We start from the raw sequence: 18,707 nt of genomic DNA on the forward strand, positions 1-18,707 counted from the left end.
TTTCAGCAAGAAACAGCCAATCACTGAGCTTAAAATTTGGTCAAGTGCACTGCTAACAGCTGATAGAAGCTAAAGATCACGATGTTGAGAAAACTGATTTTACAATCTGCAGATTAAATCAGTTCACTTTCAATTTCTGGGTCACTTTGAGTGAATTCAGTAACCATGGTGACACTTTTTGTTTACAGCTTTAGCAACAAAGCGTTTTGAATTCGTCACGCTCTGATTCATCACGCTCTGATGGCTTCTTCTCCAAAGCAACGGCAGCTGAGGCTCAAGGAAACTGTAGTATTCTTAGCCATCTGCCAAAATCACAGATTAAACGTTATTTCTCAGAAATGGAGTGTAAATAATGTAATCTAATGTCAGAATATAAACCTGTAGGAGTGTTACGTCATCCGGGAGAGTCCTGAGTTTCTCTGCTCAGTCACATCGAAGAGATCGATTACAGAAATATTTGAAATGAGAATATAAAATGAGGAAAAAGATTTCAGGAACCAGCAGCTGCTCACACTTCATGACTGAGCCCCGCCCACTTCAAACTATTGAGAAAAGCAAAGAATTTAAACACAAATACAGAAAATTTGTCACTAAAATAGCCAAAACTGTCTGAAGTAAAAGTCACACAACTTGTTCTTTTATTTCTCCGAGTCTGCAGGAATGTTCGGTTTGACAACCACCAAGAAGAGGAAACATTTGTAGGAGGAGGATTTTTCTAAAGAAGGGTGTTTATTTAACATGGAAGTAATGTTTCAATGTTTTAGGCTGGAAATTTTCTTTCTCAGCGACACTTTCAGACCATTTCTCACCAACAGCTTCTTCCACAAAGCTCTCACTAACATCAGTTCATTACACGCTGATAGAAACAAAGGCATTCTACAGTTATCTGTTTGTATATAAAAGCTCATATAGAGGTTATGATACAGAGGTACAATGACGATACTTCATCTAAACCAAACAGCACCAAGGATCTACTGCTATGTTTCTACACATCGCTTTCTTCTGCGCCATTTTGCATCCCCAACTGAAACAAACCAGATGATTCTGGTTTCTCTAATTAAATACATCTAGTCAAATGTGCTTTAATTAATATAAGTTTTGTGTTTTTGTGGCCAAAGAGCTTTTTGAATTTCTTGGTTTCTCGCCACAAAATCCCAAATTCTGTGATGTTATGAATGTACAGAAGCACAATGAATTCACCAAAGAGAAATTAATTTGAGATTAATTGACAATCTTAATTAAAATGCTGTTAACTCCTAAATGCCAGATCCTGATAATTATGACAAAAAGTTCTTATAATTTCTCATAAATGATGATGAGACACGGATCTTATGAGAGATTTTGTCTCAATTATGACTTAGTTTCTCATATCTATGAGATGTGAATGTAAAAAAAAGTATAAAATACATCTATTAGTTAGAGTTAGAAGGTTTTCCCATAATTACAAAAAACACATTGTCATTATTACTGTATCTTGTAGAACAATACTTTTTTGTAGTTATGGGAATGAGAAAAAATTATAATTATAAAAATACTTAGAATTATGATTAAAACTGTGTCATCATATCATGATTATGACAATTCTTTCTCATAATTATGTGAAAAAAATCTGGATCTCAATGATGAGAGAAAATCTTGTGATGAGATTTTTTTTTTAAATTTATGAATACAAGAAAATATTTGAAACAATACATGAATCTTTTTTCATTATAAAATCTTTTTTGTCATGATGCTAATTAAGTTTCAGTTTTTCTCATAGTTACAAAAAGGTTTTCTTATATTCTGAAACCATTTTTCCCATAATTACATTGATGTTTTCCTTTAATTATGAAATTATCATTCTTATAAGTACAAGAACATTTTCTAATAATATTGAAGTAGTTTTAGTTTTCTCATAGTTATGAAGTAGTTTTTTCCTCATAATTACAAGAAAGTTTTCTCATAATTGTGAAGTTGTTTTTCTCATAATTACAAAAAAGTTTTTCATAATTATGGAATTGTTTGTCTCATAACTACAGTAAAATTTCATTATTATGAGATCCTAAGTTTCTCATAATTATGAGATCTGGATTTCACAATGCTGAGAAAAGATCTCATTACTCATTACAACACAACCATCTCATAATTATCAGATATATATCTTGTAATTACAACATTGTTTTCTCATAAGATCAAGATCTTGTAATTATGTGAAGTAAGTTGTAGTTATGAGAATTTCTTTCTTTGATGAATGCGTTACTTACAAATGTAGGTTTGAGGAAGGGACACAAAATGGCCGTCACAATGGCTGCAGTTGTTTGTCACTTTTTGGACAAGCTGCAAAGCTGCAACTCTTTATCATTTCATCTGATAATCCCCCCCCCCCCCCCCCCCGCCAACCCAACATCAAGTTAGTATTTTAGATACATTTTACAAAAGTAAATGTTACGTTCATAACTTGACCAAGAAATGGAAACTCCTGCAGATTGTGACCGTGTGAAAGCAGAGAGGACACATAATCATCACATCATTACTTTTTGAAAATTCTACTTCTCTTACGTTTGCACCACAACCCTTTAACTATGTTTTTGTGAGAGGCACAGCATCAGAAAATACAGGTGCCTTAAAAAAAAACAAACTGAATACACAAATATTGATTTGTGGTGAGCGTTTCTGCCGCAAAATGGCTGCCGTGCATCACCCGGGTGGGTGCTACACATTGGTAATGGTTTGAGTTGAGTTTCGCCCCTTCACTGTGAAGCGCTTTGGGTATCAAGATAAAGCGCTATATAAATGTAATCCATCATTATTATTATTATTATTAAAACAAATACGAGGTGATGAAGAAGACAGACGAGAGATAAATCACTGACGTCACAAACTCGTCTGATGAGGATGTTGCTGGTCTGCAGGCTGCTTCATGACCAACCTGAAGTCTGTTTTTAGTGAGTTTCCTCAGAGACAAAACTACATGGCTCCCGACATCAGCTTTGTCCCTGAAAGAAACACACAATGAATCACATCTGAGCGAGAATCAATGATAATCTTGGATTTCAGTGAAGTTTCAGAGTCAGGGCATCAACTTGTAGAAAAGCCCATTACCAACAAAAAAATAATATAAAAAAATAAACAATTAAAAAAAAAAAAAACACGCCCTCAGTTGTTTTTTTAAAATTAAGTGCTACTTTTCTCATAATTATGACTTTGAATCTCATAATTTGGAGATCTTCTCTCATAGTTATGAGATAATATCCAATAATTATTTTATAACATTTTATAATTAATAGATACTATATAATTTTTTTCCCTAAATTATGAGATAGTCTGAGTGTCTCATAATTATACTTATAATTAAAGTAAAAATTACAAGGTCTGATTAGTTCCTATCAAATAATTATGAGAGCTTCTCATTATGAAAAAGTTTTAAGATATTATTTCATAGTAATTAGAGGTTAAGTCATAAATTATGAGATACTAAATGATTATGGCTAAATAATTAATATACTTCTCATAATTATGAGAAATGTTTTCATAATAATGAGACAGTATCTAATTATAAGAAACTTTATGGGAAAAATTCTTATAATTACAAGCTACTAAAACACTTAATGATGTAAAAAAAAACAAAAAAAAAATTATTTTACGTGGCATTTTACATGAAATGAGCTTCCATAGTTGATGGTTTGATGTTTTTGCTGACATTAAAAACTGCCTGAATTAAAGAGTTCATTTACTCCAACCCAGTGATGATGTTGGTGAACTGAGGCTTTTACACCCTGTGAAACTAAAGCTCTCCATTAAGTAACTGGACTAGCTGCAACCACGATTGTCCATAAATATCCCATAATAGTGTCCATCCACCAAATATCTTTAGAGGAAAAGCTGAAAATACTTTTAACAGTTTATAAAACATCTCTGCAGGTTGTGTTTTAACCTCAACACTCATAAAATGTGATAAAAGCTTCCAAGTTGGTGCAGCTCATGTTTACAGTTTTTCCAACTGACATTAAGTTTCACAAATGCACAGAAGAGGAAGTTTTATCAGTTTGTGCACCTTCTCTGCTTTACATCTGTATATGTTCAGGCTTGAAGGTCAACAAACAGAAGAGGAAGATACAGTTTTTCTTTGTTTTTGTCCACACTGATGTCCTGGAAGTCTGTCTGTTCTTCAGTTTGTTCAAGTTTGTTTGTTTTCTGTCAAAAGAAGAAACCATGAAGAGTCTGGTTCGTCTGTCAGAGGAAAAGTTTCATTTTGTAATTCTGAACCTGAACAGTATTGAAGACATGGAGGACATATCATAGTGTAACCCTAACAATACCAGAGTTTTCTGCTTAATCCACTATTTGTGGATTGTTCTCTGTATTCATTAATGGAAAAATACCCATAATCCATCTGTGCTTGCTGTGTTTAAGGCTGCAGAAGAGACAGAAATCATAACAGTCTCACCATCTCCTGCCCTGCTGAGCTTCAATGGAAACTTTAACTTCTGTTTAATCCAACTGGAGGACCTTCATTCAGAGTCACTTTCAGGTCCCCATTTACTGTCAACGGGTGTCCATTTGTGTATAAAAGTGACCCGATCACTCTCAGTGGACACAGACAAAGACCTGTTGAGTGTCAATAAAGAAGCTTCAAGGCAAAAAATCTTTGAGTACTTTTTACCATCAATGGAAAGAAACTGAGAGTTTCAAGAAGTCAGTGAGAAAACACAATATTTAAGTTTTTCATGAAGAGAGAGCTTTAGTTTCCAGGTGTCATGTTTGTTTTCAACGGAGAGGAAATATGGCAAGGGGTCATCTGTTTGAGCAATATGGAAGCAAAAAAAGGCCGGAAGGATTTGAAACTTATAAGAAACTGAATTGTTAAATTTAATCACTACTGAAAACTTCATTTAGAAATTTATAGAATTTAAACATTTCACTTTTTCTGAATTTAGGCATTTCAAGTTTCATTGCAAGTTTATTTTATTCAAATTTTAAGGGTTCACAAACTCATAATGGTAAAGTTACTCAAATTCAACATTTCAAAAATTTTAAATTTGATCATTTTTGGATCCAAAAAGTCAAAACATCACAAATCTCAAACTACTCAAATTTCAGGTGCCAAAATTCAAGATGAAAAATTCCAACTTTAACATTTGAGCTGCTAAGGATAATCAATCAGACCTGCTGTGTCCTATCAGGATATGTTTTTCCAGTCACATGATCCAAGAAAGACATTTGAAGTTTTTAAATCACAATTTGTGAACCTGGAGAAAAATCATTCACATTGTGGGAAATAAGCTTATTTGCTTTCTTACAGAATGTTGGAATGTTAGAAGTAGATGTTTGTTGATTCCACTTACAAGTCTGTATGCTAAATAATGCTAAGCTAAGTTAATACTTAGCTTATCTTAGCATTAAGACTAGAAACATGGGGAAACAGAGCTAGCTGTTTGCCCAGTTTCCAGTCTTAATGCTAAGCTCAGCTAACCTGCTGCTAGCTTTAGCTTCATATTTAGTGAACAGACATATGAGAGGAATCAATCTGAACATCTAACTCGGCAAGAAAAAGAAGAACTGTACTTTAAATGTCAACATGAAGTATTCAGTAGTTAGTTTCAGGTATTCAGCTACTTATAAGATTCAGACCTTTCGTTTAAGCAACACCTTGCTGCAGTTTTCTTCAGACACAATGTGGCCCGGGGGTTGTGGTCCTTTATGAGGTCTTTCTGCTGGTCCGGACCACTTCAGGACAACATGTCAGAACAGCGAGGTCGGACATTTAAAGGAAAGGTCTGGAGGGGACGGTGAGGAAGGCGGACGGTGTTCCCCTGGACAGCGGCGGACGTTTCCAGTGCACCTTCATGTGGTGCCTCAGGTTGGACCTGGATGAGAAGCACTTGTCACACTGCTGGCAGGAGAATGGCTTCTCCTTGGTGTGGATTCGGCGGTGGCAGATGAGCGCTGTGGACACCCGGAAAGACTTGCCGCAGTCAGGGCACTGGTAGCGTTTGGGCTCGGTGTGGATCCGCCGGTGGTTCTTCAGGGACATCAGGTTGGGGAACTCCTTCTGGCAGGAGTTGCAGAAGTAGGTCCCGGTCTTGTGGCTGTTCTTGTGGTTGAGCAGGGAGCTGGCGTGGCGGTAAGACCGCCCACACTGGTTGCAGACATAGCTCTTGGAGCTGCTCGTCGAACCCACCGGGCTGAGATCTGAGACAAGAGAAACAGAGTAGTAGTAGTTCAGATCGACTCAGGTTAATCTTGGAAAAACCTCACATTTTGACAGCAATGTCTAAAAATATAGTTTCTTCTAAAACCTGCAGATCTGTAGTCAAGGCCAGTTTGTGGAGCTCAATGTCTCACTGGGCTACTGTAGGTCCACAACCTCGTTGTTCCCAACCAGCTCAAGATTGTTTAAGGCAAGGCAAGTTTATTTATACAGCACATTTCAGCAACAAGGCAATTCAAGGTGCTTTACATAAAACATTAAAAGTATCAAGATATCACACCAAAAAGGACATTTAAATACAATTACACAGTCATTAAAGAGCTCAGAGAATAGAAAACAAAAAAAGTTAAAATAGAGTAAGACAGATACAATTTTACAGTGCAGTATAAGAAACGAATAATTATTTGATTTAATCAAAGGCAGCAGCAAACACAAAAGTCTTCAGTCCTGATTTAAAAGAAGTGAGAGTTGCAGTAGACTTTCAATTTTGTTCAGATATGTGGAGCATAAAATCTGAGCACTGCTTATCCATATTTAGTTTTGACTCGGGGTCAGAAAACAGACCTGTCCCAGACCACACCTGAGAGGTCTGGATAGTTCATAACGTAGAAGCAGATCAGAAATGTATTTTGGCCCTAAACCATTCAGTGCTTTAAAAACCAACAGCAGTATTTTAAAATCAATTCTTTGACAGACAGGAAGCCAGTGTAAAGATCTCAAAGAGCTTAAGAGGATCAAATGTGTGTCCCATAATTGGAAGAAAATTTCAGATGTGTTACATGATTATGTAAAAATTCCTTAATAATTACAACATCCAAATCACATCATTGCGAGACCTGTATTACATAATTACAAGAAGATCTCATAGTTACAAGATCCACATTTCTTAGTTGCAAGAAAAAACTGTATCAGAAGTGTAGAAGATCTCATTGTCATGAAAACCGTATGTAACAATTGCAAGAGCCATATTCACGCATATTCACGAGGCAATATCTGATGATTACAAGATGGATATCTCAACATTACAGAAAAGGTCCTCAGTAATCGCACTATTTTTGCATTTTATAATTACGAAAAAAGTTCTTAATAATTATGAGACTCATATCTCATAATTACAAAATCTGTTGTACATAGTTATGAGAGGGGATCCATAATAGCAAGATTTATATCTCCTAATTACAAGAAAAGTTTTCATAATTATGAAATGTATATTACATAGAAAATTATTTGATTATTACAAGAGATTTTATAATTCTCATATAATTACAAGATCCATATTACATATTTACCAAAACGAATCTCAAAATTACAAGATCTTATAATGAATAGATCTATACTGCATAATTACGTGAAATTACCTCATTGTCTTATATATCTTAAAATTTCAAGAAAAGATCTTAATAAGATCCATGTATCATAATTGTGAGAAAACACCTCAATAATTATGACTCTGTGAGAAATTATCCTATAAATACAAGATCCAAATCACATATTTCCAAAAACGTATCTCGTAATTACAAAATCCTGATTTCGTGTTTGCAAGAAAAGACCTCAATAATTATGAGACAATAATTTTATAATGAAAATATTAAAGTAATTACAACATCTGTATTCATTATTTGTGGATAAAAAGAGATCTAGATAATTATAATATGGTAATTACAAAAAAAGATCTTAATGAGATCTGTCTCATAATTTTAAGACCATTAATTACAAGATCTATACTCCATAATTACGTGTAAAGACCTCACTAATTATGCAATTGATATGTTATAATTATGTGAAAAGGTCTCTTAATTACTAGAATCTCATAATTACAAAAGGAAATATTATCGTCTCATAATTGCAAGATATAATTACAAGAAACTGATATATCTGAGATATCTGAGAAACTTAAATATCTCAATAATCACAACATCTGTATCCATAATGGTATAAAAACGTATATCACAAATACAAGATCTCATACTGATTTTGTAATTATAAGGTACAAATTCATAATTATGAGATTCAAACATTATAATTACAAGATAACATCTCCAACGTTTTTCTTTGGTGAATTCAATGCACTTGGATATTTCACCTGCACTGATCCAAAACAACATTCAGTCAGCACAAGAGAAGAAGAAAAACTCATTCTTCACAAGAAAACAAACACAGGAAACAACATGAAGAAAACATTGTGAACCTGTGATTTACATCTGATGCTTTAAAACCATTTCAAGTCAAAAGGAGAAGAAAACAAACAGCGACATCTCCGTCTCAAGAGACGCAGCCATGAAACAAAGAAGTCAGCTTGTACAAGCGCTTCAGTTTACAACCAAATCACAATAAACTGATTATTTTTTTACACGGTTTGATTCCCAAGAGAACGATTTGAGCTGCGTGACCAAAGGATTACTCTGGATTTACTTCATTTACACCTCAGACTGTCTGACCTCAGGCAGCATCTGGGAAATTTACCATAAAGGGTTATTACACACAAATTACATGGTCGACATAACCAAAAGCTCAACTAACAATGAAAAAATGTCATGTAGGCTAAAACATTCAACTTTCAAATGATGTATTTTTATTCAAGTATAATTACACATTTTGTAGTTGTGTGATTTTCATAATGTTAATGTCACTGATGTAAAGATGCAGTCCAGGTGACATAATACTAACGAGCCAATCAAATACATAGAATTATATTCAGTTATCAGTAAACTCACTCAATGTCAAACGTTATATGTGGTTTTCAAAATCTGATAAACTTCATGTTTGCATGACACAGACAGTGCTATTAAGAGGCTAGGGGACGCTTAGCTTCCCCAAAAGTATCACTGAAAACATTTAACCATCAACAAAACTACTGGCAAACAGGCTATATCCTTTTATTCTCAACGTGTTGTTTGTTGCAGTATTTTCTGAAACGCGAGGGGGCGTACAAACAAAATATTCTGTGAATAAGCAAGAAGTCAATTAGTGTTACTGGAAGAATGTCACTATCCAACATGGCTACACGCACTGCCCTGGAGCCTGTCGTTGCTGAGGAATTTATCTGCTTATGACTATTAAAACTACAAAGGCGACGCAAGAGGAGACGGTCTTTCCGTCCCTTACACGCAGAGAGATGTCTCCATGGGGAATACAGCCATATTGTGAGGCTGATGCATGCTATTGATGGGGAAATGCACTTCAGCTACTTCTGCATGTCTGCGCACAGCAGGCAACTAGTTACAAAAATTCAGAGGTGCACAACCAAACGCTGCAACAACTTGCAGAGCCTTTGCGCTTGACATAAAAGACATGGTGATATAATTTTTGGCATGCATACCCTTGTGCCAGGGACACTTCATTGAGCAAAAACCTAGCTTAACCCTTCCCTAAACCAGTAGTTGTGTTGGGTGCACAACTGCTGGCTGGTAAAGTTAAAATAATGGGAACACCTGTGACAGCAGTTCAGTGATTGAAAAGACAGCAACACATTATGTAGCCCCGAAGTTAGCGACATCCTGACGAGGCTCACTTATTCTGGACTGATCTTTAAGATGAACCACCTATTCTGATTTTAGTGACAATCTCAGCTGCTCCTCCGAGTTTTGCTCAGCGTCTCATTGCTAACTTTTAGCCTCCCCAAGCATGATGTCCTAGCACCGCTTAGGTGAATGAAGAAGAATCATGATGAATAAGTCATATTTTGGAGGGAGTTTGGCTGCTACGAGTGTTTAGTTTGTTTCTCTTGTGGTCAATGTTTTACATTTGTAAATGTTTTGCAGTGTTTCAATCACAATTTGTCAAAACTGAACAGAGATGAAGAATAAAGAAATGCAAGTTGATGAAACCACTGTTTACCTTCCTTTACAGTACAACTTTACAAGCTAGCAAGGCATCCGAAAACTAGCCTACTGACCTACTGTTTCTGTCAAAAGTACCAATACAACAACGTAAAAATACTCTATTACGAGTAAAAGTCCTGCTATGTATTATGAGCTTGATGTAGTTAAAGTATTGCAGTAAAAGTACATAAGTATTATGAGCTTGATGTAGTTAAAGTATTGCAGTAAAAGTAGTGGTTTGGTCCCTCTGACTGATATATTATTATATATGACATCATTAGATTATTAATAGTGAAGCATCAGTGTTAGAGCAGCATGTTACTGTTGTAGCTGCTGGAGGTGGAGCTAGTTTACACTACTTTATATACAGTTAGCTAGTTTAGTCCAGTGGTTCCCAACCTAGGGGTCGGGTCCCTCCAAAGGGTCAGCAGATAAATCTGAGGGGTGGTGAGATAATTAATGGGAGAGGAAAGAAGAAAAAACAAAGTTCTGATACACAAATCTGTTTTCAGTTTTTGGACTTTTTCTCTAATCTTTGATTTTTGCTGAAATATTGGATCATTTGAACATTTATTGAAATGAAAGCATGTGAGAAGTTTAGAGGGAAAAATCACTGTTTGGTGGAGCTGTTAACAACTCATAGACATGTGAAATGTGACCCCGACTACACACTGCTTTTTGTAAGACGTCAAAAGACAAAAAGGTTGGAAACCACTGGTTTCATCTTTAACAATGTGTTGTATTTTAAAAGCTTGTTATATTATCCATTGTGTCAAATCTTCATCTGAAAAGTAACTAAAGCTGTCAAATAAATGTAGTGGAGTAGAAAGTACAATATTTCCCTCTGAAATGTAGAAAGTAGCATCACATGGAAATACTCAAGTAAAGTACAAGTACCTCAAAATTGTGCTTAAGTACAGTACTTGAGTAAATGTACTTAGTTACTTTCCACCACTGCTCTATCATTCATGTGATAAATCAGGTCATAACAGTCCGTTGACTGAAATCTTTCCTACAGTTCGTCTTTCTACGTCTCTACAGACTCTTGCCTTCTTGCTGCTTCACTTTAGACAACCACAGATTACATAACCTCAGATTATTCTGAGAGAAACATGTTGATACGCTCATCTGAGTCTCCTGCAGGTGTCACCTGCACTAATTTCCTGAGTTTTGTCTGTAAGGCTCGATAAAGACAGGCTGCTTTATCCTGTGATGGGTGGAGGTAGTTGGGACTTTATGCTTGTTCTGCTTGTTTTTCTGGTTTATAAAAAAAGGATAATTGAATATATATTTTTATTTATATTCTCCTAAAAAAACTCAAACTTAACATCAATCAAAGAGAAAGCTGTAGTTCTCTTACCTTGCAAAGCAGCTGGATTCTCGTCAGGTGTCAAGTTATGCGTTTGGTTTGGACCAATCTGTGTCGCGAATCCAGCTGCCTCACTAGGTAAGATGGCCATTGATGGACAGACGGTTCATCCAATCACCTGCCAAGTGTTTTTTGAAAGTTGCTGCCCTTTTCCAAACAGTTTCCATGGACGACTTCTCAGATGGTTCTGTGTAACAAACCATCTGACACGTCAGGTTAGTAGATCTCTGCAGTAAAGATGAAATATAAAGTATTTAAGTAGAGTGCATCAATAATACAGCAGTTTACACAGTATTTTTCATGTTGGGCTACCATATTACAACTTTTTTCTCATTAAATTAAAACTTTATTGGCATATTATAATTTTTTTCTCATTCAATTATAAATTTATTTTCATAACTTCCGTTTCAATCAAATTTCGACTTTACTCATATTACAACTTCCACTAATTAAATTATGACTATTCTGGTAAAATTACAACTTTTTCTCATTAAAGTTCGACTTAATCTCAGATTACCATTTTTTTCTAAATAAAAACCTATTCTTGTATTACAACTTTTTTTCTCATTCAACCTTTTTCATTAAATTACAACTTTACTCTCATATTACAATGTAATTGTCATTATTTTAGAACTTTATTCTCAACCTACAATTTTTTTTCAACTTTTTCTTGTAATATTATGACTCTGATTAAATTAGAACTTTATTCTCATATTTGACTTTTTAATATTACTCAGACTGATGTCGCTGATGTTTGGATTTCAAACATTATATGTTGTAAATAATATGAATTTTTTGAAAGAATTATATGCAGTACTGTATTTAAGTGCAATTTTAAGGTACTGTGAGTAAATGAGTATTTCCATTTTCTGTTACATTAAACTTCTATTCCACTACATATACATTTATTTAAACATTACATTTATTTGGTAACTTTAGTTACTTTGCAGATTAAGATTAATAAAACAAATTATTAATTAAAGTTAGATCCACCTTTACTAGTTGTAATATTAAAGCTATGTACACAATAATTATAATCCAATAATAGTATTTACATTATTCTGAATTGGGCCATTCAGCAAGATAAATACCAAAATTAAAAGTATTCAAGTATATTTTGATGCTACTACTTTTTTACTTTTGAATATGTTTTATTTGTAACAGTATCTGTAGACTGTGGTATTGCTACTTTACTTTACTTAAGTAAAATATCTGAGTACGATATATATATGATATGTTGATGTAAAGGACGGTAAAGTTAAATCTGGGACCCACAGCTGAGAACGTGAAGAAGACATGATATTGAAATAATTAAAATACTTAAAATGCCTGATTACAAAGAATTAAAAGAGAAGACAAAGTAAAATAGAATACACATTGTTATATGCATTTCATTTTAATACATGCATTCAACATATCATAATTATCGTCATAATTTAAGAACAAAGAAAGAAATAAGAATAAATAAATATAAGAAATAAAGTTGTAATTTTTGGAGAAGCACCTATTCAAGTAAAAATCAAGAAAAATATTAATATTGATTAATTTATTATTAATATTTAATATTTCCCCCCAAAAGTCGGAATTGTTGGGGGGGGGGGGGGACATAACTTTTTTCAAGAATAAAGTTGTAATAATTGAGAAAAAAGTCAAAATTTTTCAAGAATACAGTCAGAATTTTTCAAAAAAAAAAAAAAAAAGAGCTGTGCAATATGACCAAAATCCTGATAACGATACATATCTCACTGTAGCACATTTCCTGTAAATTCAATGAATAATTTGTTTCTGGCCCGTGACAGATTACATTAATAAATTACTCTTCTTGGCTTTTTACATGCAAAGCATTTATTGCACTTACAGTAACGTAGCGACTGTAGTTGCTGTTAACTCAAGTACTTGGTTTACTGCCTCTCCTCTGCTGCGCTGTGCGCCCTTGCTGAACCACAGAGAGCAGAGGAGAGCAGCGTGATCATAAATGACAGCAAAAAGCAGCAGAGACTCTCACAATGAGCTGAAATGAAACAAGCGCACATACATTAGCTAAATAACATAAATAAACATAGTCTCCACTGTGTTTTGCTGTCATTTATGGTCGCGCTGCTCTCTTGCTCTCTGTGGCTCAGCGCTCCGTTTGTGCTACATACAGCGGCGCAGACGAGAGACTGAACCAGGTGAAGTACTCCAGCTGACGACAACTACACTCATTACGTTACTGTAAGTGAAATAAAAGCGCTGCAAGTAAAAAGCCGAGAAGAATAATATATTACAGGGGACCTTTTATGCTCATTTCCAGCTCTATATTTTGATTCTGGGACTCCACAAGAGCAACTTTGCAGGATTCACAGTTAAAAAACTCCTTATTTATCTTATAATGGCCCTTTATGCAGCCCCTCAGTTCAGCCTCTGTCTCTAACAGGCAGTTTTAGCTCCTGTCTCTTTAAGGCCCGCCTCCCGATGAGCCCACTCTGTTCTGATTGGTCAGTTTTAGGAAGCTGCTAAGGGGCAACCGTATCAGAGTTGTGTTAAGTTACTGCTGATTCAAACCCAACATTTCCTGCTTTACTGCTTCAAATTAAAAGCTTTTAAATGACTAAATAATGGGAGACTTTTATTGTGAAGAATTTACAGGAAGTGAAACGTGTTCCTCACTGAATTAGCAGAGCTTCGTTAGCGGCGCTAAAAACCGGTCGACACAATAACATATGTAGATATTTGAGTTATTTGTTGAGCGGATCAGTTAGAAATAATGCAGGGAGGAAGAGTACAAGCAGAAACAGCCAAAGTGATGATGATGTTTGATGAAGAGCTGCAGATGACCCTCCAACAGGTAAACTACTTATTTTACTTTGCTGCTGTGTGATGGAGTCATAGCTCAGTGTGGGAAAAACAGCATAATGTTAGCGGAGTGGAGCAGATGACCATATAAAAAAAATATGTCACCAGCTGATGTCAGCTCGGGCTGAAAGTATAAAAAAAAAAAAAACAACAACAAAAAAAATCGCTGGAAACCATTCAGAGCTGCTTTCTGCTCAGAGAGATTACTGCTACATACGTTTAACTCATTATCTGACACGTCAGCAACTTTTAATATTAACATCTGACATTGTGACATTATATAAAAGCATAATAGGTCTTCTTTAATGTAATCTGTGCAGAAGATGGATAGTCTCAAAATGACAAAAAATATTGCCGTAAAGATTGTGATTTGCGACAACAAAATAAAAAGAGCATAACATGAAATAACAGATGTTTTTCTATCATTACACGATACATATCATATCGCACAGCACTAATTTGGTCATTATTTTCCTGGGAAGTCATAAATAATGTTAAAATTAAATGAAAAAACTTATTAAAATTTTTGATTTTATTATAAGTTTAGATACATGAGTCACAATGAAAAACCAGTTTGTTCAGTTAAAGACAAAAATCTAATAATTTCCCCGTATCGTCGCTGTCCGAAATAAAAAAAAAAATTCAGAGCTAATAAAAACATGTTTCAGCAAATCCAGAGTTTTAAAAATTATTTGTTTGACTAATGGAGAACAGCAGTTTTCTCAACCCATGAAGGGACATTTCATCCTTTAGTAAGTGCATGTATTAAAAGTAAATAAATATAATATGTTTGGTATTTAAGTCCTCGATATAAAGCTGTAGCTGTAAATTTAAATCACCGTGTTTTGTGTTCACAACCCTGAAATATTCAGTTTACTGATATAACTCAGAGAAGCAGCAAATCCTCATATTTGAGGAGCTGAAACCAGCAACATTTGGGTTTTTTTTTCTCCAAAAATGACTTTAAATTGATGATTGACTAATAGTTTCTATCACGAACTACAACCACAATAACAAACCTGAAGCTGAATCAGCAGCTCTCTCTGAAAGGCTTCATACAGGTGTTGCATTAGATTGTACAGGTGTACCTCCGGTGTAAATGGCATTAACAATAATAATAATAATAATAATAATAATAATTTTAAAAGTCTGTTGAAGCTGTTGAAGGAGAACGGATTGAAAACACTGAGCTCTGCTGTGTTTTTTCAGCTATTTATTTTCAGTACTCAGCAGTAAGGGTTATAGTATATGGACAAGTTTTTCTGTTAAGAAATGAATTATCAAAACATAGTTTATAAAAGTGTATAATAAGCATTACATATATATGCATGGAAACAAAAAGTTAGAACTTAAAACAAAACAAAAAAAAGGGGGTTATAATAATTTTTCCAAACCAAATCTTTTTTTCTTCTTCTTCTCTAAAAACTAGTTGAAATGCAGGCGGGAAAGTGTCCACTCAGAAACAAAATGAAACATGTTGGATGAAATAAAAATAGAGAATGTACAGTTATTATTTCTGTGTTCTAGATCAAGATCACATCGACTCCTACAGCACTTGACGGTCACTGCACGGCTTTGACTTTTTAATGTTTTTTCTTTTTTTTAAAACTAGCACCAGTGCTCCTGAAACGCTGACAAACTGTGTTTTTTAAAAAACACACACACAGAGGCTTCCAAATAGTCAGAAAAACGCAATTAAATAAAAAGGAAAAGAAACACCAATAAAACACAAGACGTTACCATAAAATTGGAACATAAAAAAGGATCAAATGATGAGGACTGAATGCACTCCAAACGAGGAGGAGAAGTCATCCCTTTTCAAAGTGAGTTTTGTGAAACAGGAGTGAGTGTGTGGTGGAGGGGGGGGTGGGGGGGGAGTTTGAACTCGGCAAGAGGATAAATATGGAAGAGAGGGATGATGGGAAGGCTTGACTGAGAAAGACCGTCACGTCACTTTGTAAAAGGCGAGAAAAAAAAACACTTTAAAGTTCTTTTAAATCTTCTGCAGTCAAACACATTAGAAACACAGTAGAGTCTCAGTGGAGCCGAGTGTTCATTTAACGGAGTCCATCATCTCCGGAGAAGAAGAGAGGGGGGTTATGGGTAGTGGAGGAGGAGGGGGGGGAGGGTTTACATCAACACAGCTCTAAACTCACACATCCTAAAGACTATCGCCGTCCATTACAAGTGTTAATAATCATAATAATTTAAATAAATGCATTACTACAATGATCTGTCGTCTTTTTTCCTTCTTATAAAAAGAGGTACTGTAGATAATACAGTCAGAAGTACGATTACAATACAGGATCAAACAGAACAGAACGTGTGTCGGCTCGAGCCGATCAATATACATCTTCCTTTAGCTCCGTGTGGTTTCTTTTCTCCTTTTTTCGACCGGCAGCCTGGTTCAGCTGGTTAATCGGAGTCGTACAGTACGAGAGTCTGAGACAAGAGATCAGGGGCGGAGCAGGACGGGAGGGGGGGGGGGGGGGGGTTGGAAAATCTACAAATGTGATGTCACAAGAGGCAGCCAATCAGAGAGACTTGTTCACACATACAGATTCAAAAAGACAGGAAGCTTCAAAACGCCTCGAAAAAGACAAGACGGAGACAAACAGCACGGAAACGTCGGGACGATAAATCAGACGGACTGATACAGCAGGATGTCGATGTCGAGGTCCACGCTGTCAACTCAGCTCTAAAATTACAAGTTTAATGTTTTTGTTTGGTTTGAGTTTTAAAAAAATTTCTGTTTCCTCCTGTGAAACGATCAATTCACTGATGGACAGAAAACTGATGAGCAATGTTTTGATCATCGATTTCAGACATTTTTAAAATCAAAAATGTCGATATTTGCTTCACTAGATAGTGAATTTGCTGCTTATCTGTTTTTATATCAGATCTGTAACTGACAATTTAAAATAATTCTCTGCTTCCAGCTTCTTAAATGTGAATATTTTCTGGTTTCTTTAGTCTCTACGACAGGAAACAAAACAACTAATCAATTAATCCAGAAAATCAACAGATAAACTGATAATGAAAATAATCATTAGAGTCTGAGAAACAGAGCGGATCAGTGATATGACTGAGTGATGAATATCATGTCGAGCTGCAACAGTTATTTCCTTCATTAATGAATCTTTCTGTCTATAAAGATGTTGTTTAGAGTTTTTAAATGTCTTTCGTACGACTAACAGTCCAAAACTCAGACATTCAGTTTACTGTAGAATTAAAATTCTCACATTTGAGAAACTGAAACCATTTTTACTTATAAAAAAGCTGCCGATGAATCATTAGTTGCAGCTTTACGTCTATCAGTGTAAACTGAATGTTTTGTGGTTTTGCTGTCGGTTCTGAACTTTATAGACCAAACAACTAATCAAGAAAATAACTGTTGCAGCTCTAAATGGAGGCATCAAAGTTGATTCTTGAGCTTTTAAATAACACTTTGACAAAATAACCCAAACTCAAGGTCCACTTACTAGCTTTCCAGAAATGAGAAGCGTTGAAAAATAAACCACAGAGGTGAAAGACGTCAAAACATCTTTGACATCTTCTCTGCTTCAGTTTCTTGTATCTTATGCGTCTGCAACGTATCGCTCAGGCTCTGGTTTACAGAACAGGAAGCTCAGAAATGGACTCAGGAGTTTGGATCATTGTGTCGAAACACAAAACTTTAACTATTTCAAAAGAAGTTTGAGCGAACTGATCATTGGTCAGTAGCTTTCTAATTCCCTTTGATTGAACATCAATGATCTAACAGATAACTGTTGATGTCGAGGCAACAAAAACCAACTGAGAACACGAAGCTCCAAACGACCTGCTGCCGGCGAGCAGAACGTAAAGATTTAACACGCTGAGAGAAGTGAAACACTTCCTCTGACTTACATTTACATAAACGTAATGAATACAATATTATAATTATTATGATAGTGTTTTGATTCCCTTGTGAAACAGACGCAGAGTTGAAGTCATCAGGAACTATTCTGACAGTTTCCAAACTAAAATGCCAAATATTTCATGTTTTCAGCTTCTTAGTTCTGAGATTTGACTGTTTTCCTTCTCATTTGAATATCTTTGGGTTTTAGAAGGTTCAATCATAAAATAATCCACAGATTAATCCATAATGAAATTATTAGTTTCTGCCCTAAAAACTAGTTTGAAAAACAATCCCAACTCACTTTATTAGCTTCTTCCATGCACTGATAAAGAGTGTAACATGTTTGAAAGCTCTGGAAAAGGACAGTAAGTGGACCTTGATTTGAGGTTGTTTGTCCTCCGTGTGACAAAACGACACAACAAACTGTTTAAAGGAAAACAATAAATACTCGTATTTGAGAGGCTGGAACTGAGAAACGTTTGGCATTTTTTCTTGAAAAATTCATTTGAACTGTTTGTTAATCATCTGAATGTTTTTCTGTTGATTGATAAATGGTTTCTGCTGTAAATGGAACCTAAAAACAAAACAGAAAAAGGTGCTGATGAGCAAGAT

At 35.0% G+C, this 18,707-nt stretch overlaps 1 protein-coding gene across 1 annotated transcript in view; it reads right to left on the reverse strand.

Moving 5' to 3' along the window:
• Window positions 1–726: 726 nt before the first annotated feature.
• si:dkey-89b17.4 (zinc finger protein 850) overlaps window positions 727–18,707 on the reverse strand; it is a 35,873-nt gene continuing 17,892 nt past the window's right edge. The window contains exon 5 of the mRNA XM_044330263.1: window positions 727–6,171. Within this exon, the coding sequence (XP_044186198.1) occupies window positions 5,744–6,171 (428 nt within the window). The 3' untranslated portion in view covers window positions 727–5,743. The remainder of the gene's footprint in view (window positions 6,172–18,707) is intronic.

This window comes from Thunnus albacares, chromosome 17 (genome assembly GCF_914725855.1).
Source record: "Thunnus albacares chromosome 17, fThuAlb1.1, whole genome shotgun sequence".
NCBI classification, from domain to species: Eukaryota; Metazoa; Chordata; class Actinopteri; order Scombriformes; family Scombridae; genus Thunnus; species Thunnus albacares.